This window comes from Schistocerca serialis, chromosome 1 (genome assembly GCF_023864345.2).
Source record: "Schistocerca serialis cubense isolate TAMUIC-IGC-003099 chromosome 1, iqSchSeri2.2, whole genome shotgun sequence".
NCBI classification, from domain to species: Eukaryota; Metazoa; Arthropoda; class Insecta; order Orthoptera; family Acrididae; genus Schistocerca; species Schistocerca serialis.
In genome coordinates, this window is record NC_064638.1 from 849770601 (window position 1) to 849779618 (window position 9018).

General features: G+C 38.1%; 1 protein-coding gene across 1 annotated transcript; it reads left to right on the forward strand.

The window, feature by feature from the left end:
• The first annotated feature begins 2479 nt into the window (after positions 1–2479).
• LOC126458368 (uncharacterized) lies at positions 2480–8231 on the forward strand. The gene is made up of 5 exons (XM_050095342.1): positions 2480–2612; positions 5228–5321; positions 7492–7643; positions 7747–7893; positions 8014–8231. Exons 1-5 carry the CDS (start codon positions 2514–2516, stop codon positions 8227–8229), a joined length of 708 nt encoding a protein of 235 aa, XP_049951299.1. The 5' UTR covers positions 2480–2513; the 3' UTR covers positions 8230–8231.
• Positions 8232–9018: the final 787 nt, after the last annotated feature.

Below are 9018 nucleotides of genomic sequence, written 5' to 3' on the forward strand. Positions count from 1 at the left end.
TGTACATGGGAACGAATATGTGACAGCAAACGGAATCCGAGAAAACGTTGACCTGGAAGCGCCAGGAGCCAGGGAAACAGTCACTTTTTTTTCTGTCAAGGCAACTTTCTACTGTATATCTATTGAGGTAATAGTGATACACGCGTGTTGGCTACTGTATTTGACGCTTTTCAGGAAAACATCTGCCTCTAAAATTACATGCATTTGCGTTAAAGGATGACAGAGAATGGATGGAGTGATCAGATGAGGTGGAACTATAACGAGGTACGATTTAATGGCAGAATGATGATGCATTCTAGAGAGGGAGGGAGATGTTGCTGCAGATCATTTGACCATTTTTTTCCGTTGTTTTGTCGGGATGCATCAGTTGTGTGACATAACCTACGTTCAACTTTCGTATAACCGCATGTTCTTTGTGTGATTTAGAGCAGTGTCTGCTTGCGATCGTTAACAACAAACCTCTCGGTCATCAGAGGACTTCCACCTCATTTGTGAAGAAAAGTGACCATCCTGATTCGACTCATACTTCTACACGAACGAAGATTTATGTGACGTACTCCCTTCCCCTGTCGCATCTTGGGTATAAAATCGAGACTTCAGTTACATAACTGAGGTGATTCTAAGTTGCCGACAGGTGTTTGTAAGGCATGCAATCCCCGTGTATAAATATGCTTGACAGATGTCCTGTTTACAGAGTTAGTGGCGGCATGACATGTAATTTCACATGTCAAACGTCTCTGCTATGTGTTTACCTGTTTCCTTGTAAAAGATATTCTGCACTACTAACGACCATTTTTAAGGGACTGATGTGAGCATAGTATAATTTCTGAACCGTGATCGGATGTGAACAGTGGACGCTATACATCTCTGGAAAGCTTCATAGTGCATGTATCACACAGAGTCGATATTTTACAGCTTGTTACCATAGTTTATCGTAGAGAAACATGCAAGAAGCATGTGTGTCATGCGCTGTAAATGTATTTCTTACATTGGAATATTGACAGCGTTACATTCCATAAGACTCATAGCTCGGAAACTGAAGCAATCTGCAATATGCCGCGCGGGATTAGCCGAGCGGTCTTGGGCGCTGCAGTCATGGACTGTGCGGCTGATCCCGGCGGAGGTTCGAGTCCTCCCTCGGGCATGGGTGTGTGTGTTTGTCCATAGAACAATTGAAGTTAAGCAGTGTGTAAGTTTAGGGACTGATGACCTTAGCAATTAAGTCCCATAAGATTTCACACACATTTGAACATTTTTTTAACATTATAGCCTGTTTTAAGTGCAGAACCGTGTAGCCTTAGGAGTGCATGTGTTTATGTATTCTCTTACCAATACCTTCCCGGTACGGATCCAGGCACGAGAACAATGCTGCAGATTTGATATTGTAGTTGATTTATGTAAAATGCTTCGAAATCCATCTGTCGGCGATTCATCATGCATAAAAAACCATCCGTTTCGTGTTCTTCTTAAACGTCTGCTATTACATCACAACACTTTCAGATCTACTACTATACACCGATAAGGGATGCTAACGTCTTCGACATGAACACATCCTGAGGAATCCCTTGCAATTGGAGAGGTGCGGACTCGGCAAGCTCCATCCATTCACGAGATGTGGAATGTAGTGATCTACTCGTGGTCAGCGGCAGATTAAATCGGTAACGGTGTTGCAGGGTGGGTTGGTCAAAGACAGTGTGAGGGGACCTTTCAGCCCCTAACTTTATCCTAAGAATGTGAGGATGCTCTGTGACTTCCATCTGCATAGAGACAGGTGGTAAATTACGCACAATGCTGAAGATGCTAGAAATATGTAGATCGCTGTCTGGTATACTTTGATGATGTATATGTTTGTAAATTAACAATGAATGGACGTACTCCACAGTCATCTATCTACATTTGCGATGGTACTCGCGAAGTAGAGGAGGGGAGGTTTAGCGAAGATACTGAAATTGGGAAACATGCTGTCGCATCATTGGGTAGTGTTGAAATTACTGTAAAATTGCTGAAATTGTTCGCACTATCATTTGTGATGCTTATTATTGTAGTACATTCACGGTGTCTTTTCCATCCCATCCGTCCACTCGTATGCTGTTGATTACCACATAATGATTTATTATTATTATTATTGACGGACATTACTTGCTTGAGATGGAGAAAGTCTTGGGGGAGGGGTAACACGTTCTGGGGGTGGATGACTGCAATATGAGGAATCAAATGAAACGGAACACAGAGTCATCAGTTTTCACGTCACTGTGACAGATGAGTTTAAATGTAGAGGTCATCAATCACCTTTGGACAGCAGTTTGTAAAGCAGGAAGCCTAACAGACACATCATTGTGGTCCGAACCCACTCGGAAGTGACGTCAAAATGACGTATACACAAACGCGCTGCACACTTGTCGACTGATCGAGATCTGTGGTCGAATCGAGTTAGCGGGAAAAGCGTCTGCTTTGTTCTTTACTGTCATACTGACCGTATATCTTGAGTGGTTGTGTTTTCGCTATCGAGCAAAATGTCTCAGGTGTATGAAAACATCTTTCGTGACGCTCTGAAAGATTTCAGAGTTTCAGAGGATGGCCTCATTTCAGGCTATTGTAATTCGTTGGAGGAGGTAATAATAATTTTATGTTAGAATTGGCTGGCAAAGATATGCGCCTTTAAAGACATTAGGAACTCTAGAAAATAACTTTTTTTCTGCTGTCAGTTAAGATTTCATTTTAATAAATTTTACATGTCGCTTTCCGCGATCTGATTCCAATTTTTATGTGAGTTTTTTTTTATGTATTATGCACTTTTTTCTTTGTTTTCGTCGTGAGGTGCTGCATTGTTACATTACCTTTACTGTAACATATACACGTGGAATATTGTAATTAATGATCGCTGTTTAGGAAGTTAATGGCAACTTTGTTTCAAAATTCGCCGTTTGTGAGTTCGTCATCTATGTATTACAGTAAAGAGAAACTGAACATTGCAGCAGCTCAAGCGCAAACGTCGTCTCGAGTAAATGGCATAATTTAGAAGACACACACATGAAAATGGGACTCAGGGCCTGGGAAAAGTCATGCAAAAGGAAAATAAAAAGCAGTATATTTGCAGCTAATGTCATTGCCAGAGCGTAGGCTCTGCATTCCACATAAAAGTATCCTGCATTTTCCCAGGAATTTTATGTAGTTCTTTCTAATTGCAGTGTCAGCTCCAGTGCATAATTGCACAAATCCATTACTGCTGTTTTCTTTGTGCTGGCACTGAGCTGAATTTCATTGAGGTACTGAATTCAGAGATTAGCTAGAAAACTGTCTATGCAGGGATATGGAGCTCTGTAATTCAAATGACTGTAAGATCCTTAGTTTCTCACCAAAGTTTCAGAAAGGTCAGTGACATCAACTATGAAACAACTTTTTTCATCAGTAGCACTGTAATGAATGCCATTTTATGCAAATGTTGCAACATGACCATGTTTGGCCTCCCTACTGAATTCTGAGCAAAGGTGTATTGTTGATGGATGCTGAGCGAGAGCTTTTTGTTCAGGATACCATTGCTCAGTAATAACTGTCTGCTTAATTAATACATGTTACGATGTTTCAATTATTACCACTGCTTAGGTGGCTGCTTAAGTATGTGTGGATAATGTTGGAACTTATTGGGCTTGCTGGATTATATTGGTAGACAAAGTCTGTCAGGATCTAAAATTTTCTGAGCACCACACTGAAATTTTGATGGTAACGTAAGCTGTTTTAGTCTTTAGAAATGCTCGTTGGTGAATATGGGTCCTCATAGGGTATAGAACGTTATGAAACTTTGAAGCCCTCAAAGTTAAACTTCTCTTACAGGTGTTCTTCCTCATCTACACTCTTTTCTTATTGCCCTGCTAGATTTTATTTTAATTTCTTCTATTGATCTGGCTTTTACTGGAGATGATGATGATGGGAGTGAGTTATTAAGTCATTTATTTATTTTTCTTAGTTTTTCCTCTCACAACATAGGACTTGGGATGAGGCAAAACGTCTTCTGGAGATATTATCTCAGTTCTTCTGCTGGATAGTGTTGACTTCTCGAGGAGGAGAAATGTTGAGGTCTGCATCTATAACCTTGTCAGGAATACCAATAGTAGAAATAGATGGCAAATTATTTTTAAGTTTGGAGTGTATCAGTCAAATAAGCCTTAAAAGTGCTGTATTATTTCTGTTGGTGATAAGGAGGAATTCTGGCTAACCAGCCCAGATCGTGATTGATTTTGCTCTATTTGTCATTAGATAATTTCCTGCATCATACAACAACTTAAGTAAGACTTCAAGACAAGAAGTCATAGCTTATGGCTTGTATGATGTGGCAGAGTATGCAAAATTATGCTGGTTTTTTTCATATTATGATTATGCAGAATCATAAGTTGTGGTCTTTGAGGGGAGTGTGTCATGTACGTAATGGAAATTTAATGAATTCTGTGAGCAATTTGTCGTATCATGCTCTCTTTCCGAGGTCTTTGTCACAGATTTCAATCCCTTTGCAAATTAATGTGCCAAGATGCTTGCAGATTTTGTGATTAAGCTTAATGGATGTTGTATTGAAGTAATGTAGTCAGAGGTCTTCCACTTTTGTTAAGAGTTTGACAGCTGAAAACTGATATTTTTCAAATGTAGGAGAGAAATCTTTTTGTAATTTTTACAAAAACTTTTTCATGGATGTATTAACCAGTTTCAATTTTAATCAGTTGTACTGGATAGTTTTGATTGGTGATTGTCTTATTCTTAGTATATAAAACCTGGAATTCATAGTATGCATAATTATTATGCTTAATAAAGCTTTTGTTGACATAAGGCAAGGCGTGCTTGAAATGAGGTTAACTGAAGCACTGATCAGTTAACCCCAAAACTAGGTCATTAAACTTCATGTGCACTTGGAAAATATTTTTCATCATAATCACAACTGAAAGAACATTTTACGGTCACAATTTTAACTGAAGTCAACAGTAACATAATTTGTGGTCAGTGAATAACAATGGAATAAAAGCAAAAGAGCAAACAAATGAACTCCCAATTTTGTTAACTCATCCATGGTTAATAACATAACACTTACTTTAGCTGTCAAAAACATCAGATGTGATGAAAGGCTGTGTACATTAAATAACTGAATTCTGTAAAGCCTAAAATTTCCCTCTTCATTCATGTTTCCCAGTTAACCTTCAGTGTAGTTACCCTCAGTTTATGCTACTGGTCACTTTATTCTCAGGTGGAAACACTTCTCGATCAGCTGAAAACTGTGGGGTTTTCATACTGCGTGAGAAGTAGTCGTTTTAAAGAGCCATCTTCAGATGTTATGAAAAGTAAGTGAACTGCTGCATCAGTTACTTTCTGTGGTTTACCATTTTAGTTCATATATGTATACTTGAAGGAAGAACTTAGTTTGCTGGAATTAGGGATAGTATATATACTTTAAATGGAAATTTCTTTCTAAGCTGCACTAACAATTGATGGAATTGACTCTTTTTGTTATTGTTAATAGTTGTTGTGATATGCAAGGCAGAATTGTATTAATTATTTTCCTCTGTGTTGACTTGTTTGTCATTTATCCATTTTCACAGCCATACATTCAGTAATTTTTACACACTTGCATTTGATAATAGGCTGATTAAAATTATTAGTTGGTTGACAATTCCTGTCGGAGCTGGTTTCCTCCAGAGTGCTGAATGCGTCAGGTCCAAACTATCTCTGTTCGCCATTTCCTGACTGCCACAACAACTGATCAATTCACTTCCATTTTCTTGTCTGACTTCCTTTCTTGATGTGTTGGAACGCCATGCAATCATTTGCTGCCTTCGACCAGATTGGCCTTAAACAACATTTTAAGACAGTAGGCATAACTATGTATCCTTATAATATCTTTATGGTGCTAGAGCTAGCTTTAGCATCATAACATAATGTGAAAGGCTGATCTGGTTGAAGGCAGCACATGATCGTTGGGACCAAATAATCTTACATTAGTGTAATGTAGAGTGGTGGCATAGTGCAACGGATAAGAATCATTCCTGATCCATATAAAGTTGTGGATTTGAGTCTTGACAGATTCTTTGATATTTTTTATACCAATATATTATCAAAATTACTTCATTATTTTTATTCAGTTAATAGGTTTGGATGCAGTTTTATTTCTAACACTCTGCTGTGTCATTTTCGACATTGTATTTACTTTTTAATTCCTTATATTTCTTCTTCATATCATTATTTCATTTGAAATCAGCTTGTCACCTATAACATGTAACTGAATACAAACCAGGACTGCTCATCAGTTGGTAATTTGGCAGTCCATGCAGCTTGTGTGAGGACAGTTTCAGGTGCCATAATTAATGAAAGGAAGAAATTAGCTTGCTTTTAGCACTGAAATACAATTTTTTTTCCTTGAGTTTGCTTATAGAGAATAGCTTCAGCTAGTTTCCTGCCACATGCTTAGTGTTGGATGTTTCACCATCAAGCCAGGCCAGGCAACAGCATTGGGTGTGAGGCTCTGCTGCGACTGCCCGTGGTCAGTGTATTAATTGTTGTGAACAAAGTACGATTAACAGTTCTGTAGAATGCTGACAGCCATTTCTAGGATATATTGCACATCATGTTACGGTTAGGTTATCAAATGAGTTTAAATTCTGGGCTATAAAATGTCGTATCTGCCACAGTTATGCCATTGGTCACTCCAAAACCAGTTGTCAGCAGAGCATGTCATATTCATGTTATTTCATAATGGCCACTTCCAACACTGCACAGAGTTACATGTATATGTCTCCCATCCTTTCGTAATCCCAACCTGTGCTCTGCCTCTACTGAGCTAAACCTACTTTTTTTAACATGAAAATTAAATTGAACAGCACTTGCCGAGTGACCTGCTCTGTTTGTTGCCTATAATACAGCAGCAGCCGGTGTGCTAACACTTCAGCAACAAGTGACAAATGCCAACTAACAAATAATTTTAATGAATCTATACTGCTGTGTTCATGTTGAAATGGTTTCTATGGTTTTCGATAATTGTGGTGTTGATATGTAAAACAGTAGTCAGCTCATTGAACCTACTGACAGGCATGTTTAGCTTTATTGTCTTCCTAGTTACGTTTATTTTTTGTGATTCCACATTTATAGTAATTACATTTTTCTACATAAGTGTTCTTCACATCTCCTTTGTTTACAAAGAATATTAATTCCACATTTATTGGAACCACAATAAAGCACTTCAGTTGCCCAAAATCAGTATGGTATCCTCATTGCACATGGCAGACAGTTCCATTTCTTTGATAGATACAATAGGTGTGACATCCTGTAAAATTTTGCTCCAGTACTATGTAAAGTAGATAGACAATCTGCTTCCATCAGTTCAGAACTTTAATACCTATCAAATGAATGAAATGTTTTCTCACATTGTATTTAGTTAATTAACAATAACATATGTGAATTATTTAACAATAACAATGTTTGTGTTTTTGTCTGTGAGAAATATATTAACTGTTCCAGGTAAAACAAAGCATTTCTTCAAGCAAATGCAGGGACATGTCCCTATCCCCTTTTTTGGTTGTGCATTTGCAGTGGAGAGTGTGTGGTCAAGGCACTGTGTTTTGGGGCCAAAATACTATAAAAGTAAAGAGTCTAGTGTACCTGAGCACTTGGTAATATTATGCTGTGTTAGGATAGACTTACTTTCCATAAAACAAGTTCGTTACAGGTAAAGTTTATTAAATAAATTTTATAGTAGTTCTTTACCCTCTTTAGGAAGACCATATGACTCCTCGTAAGAGATTGAGGATCATGGATACTAGAAAATCCAACTGCCCAGCAACTTTAAATATGAAGTGTATAAGGGTGTATCCTGATTACAGTATGCACTCAGCAACTGAACACAGGGATACCAAGGCAAAAGTAAGTATCCAGTTTGGGTTCTGCTTGGAGAAAATTTTACGTGATCAGTTGACAGTATACTTTAAAATCTATTGTTTTTAATGCTCTTAATTAAATAATTGATACATTTTTGTCTTACAGGTCCTTGCAAGTCTACAGAAAGATTTAGCATTGCCATGCCCGCCTAAGAGCTACCTACGTTATTATTTGACTGCTTCCCCAGCAAGTGCACACACACATGCTACTGAAAGTGTTGAAGCAAGTGGGTACATACATCCTTCACTTGTAAAGGAAATCAAAAACTTAGTACTCAGTGGAATGACATCTCTCAAAGTCATTAAGTTGGCATCTAGATAGATTTGTTGAAATCAATTTCACTGGGACACACATACCAGGTCAAATGAATACTACCTTTTACCCCACAGAGAAAACTATTTACAGTCACATTTATCGGACCCTTTATGGTATGAATAAAGTATTGTTTGACGAGACTAGACTGCAGAATCAGGTTGATGAGTGGCACAAAGACTCGAGCAATCACATGATTTATTATAGACATTGTATGGGAGCCAATGGAGAAGTGAAACCATTACTTTTTTGCTATCAGAGCAGTTGGCAGAGAGATCTTTTGAAGAAGTATGGGGGTAGTTGTTTGTTAGATGCAACATACAAAACAACAACATATGATATTCCTTTATTTTTTATAGCTGTGAAGAGTAATGTGGGCTATTTGGTTGTCGGTTTTTTTTTTTTCATTCAGATTGAAAATGCAAGGATCCATTCATGAAGCACTAGACATTTTCAAGGACTGGAACAAGGATTGGAATCCCCTCTGTTGGGTTACTGATTTCTCGGAGTCGGAGATAAATGCAATTGAGCAAGCATTCCATCAGACAAAAGTTTACTTGTGCCTTTTCCATCGAAAACAGGCATGGGGAAGATGGTTGAAAAAAAAAGGATAATCTACGTGTACCAAATGACATGAACACATTTCTGGATATGTGGCAAGAAAATTCAGAATCACCAACAGAGAGAGAATTTAGAGATCGCGTAGAAGAGTTGCGAACGCATGAGGTTTCTCGGAGAAACGAGCGTGCATGGCCATACTTTCAACAGCAATGGCTAACGGTATGTGAAAGATGGGTG

Bases quoted from the DNA above. Each gene is read 5' to 3' on its own strand.
- LOC126458368 (XM_050095342.1), top strand. From the start codon at position 2,514: ATGTCTCAGGTGTATGAAAACATCTTTCGTGACGCTCTGAAAGATTTC. The intron at 5,322-7,491 runs GTAAGTGAACTG...TAACTGTTCCAG, and splicing joins ATCTTCAGATGTTATGAAAA to GTAAAACAAAGCATTTCTTC. The intron at 7,644-7,746 runs GTAATATTATGC...TACCCTCTTTAG, and splicing joins CTAGTGTACCTGAGCACTTG to GAAGACCATATGACTCCTCG.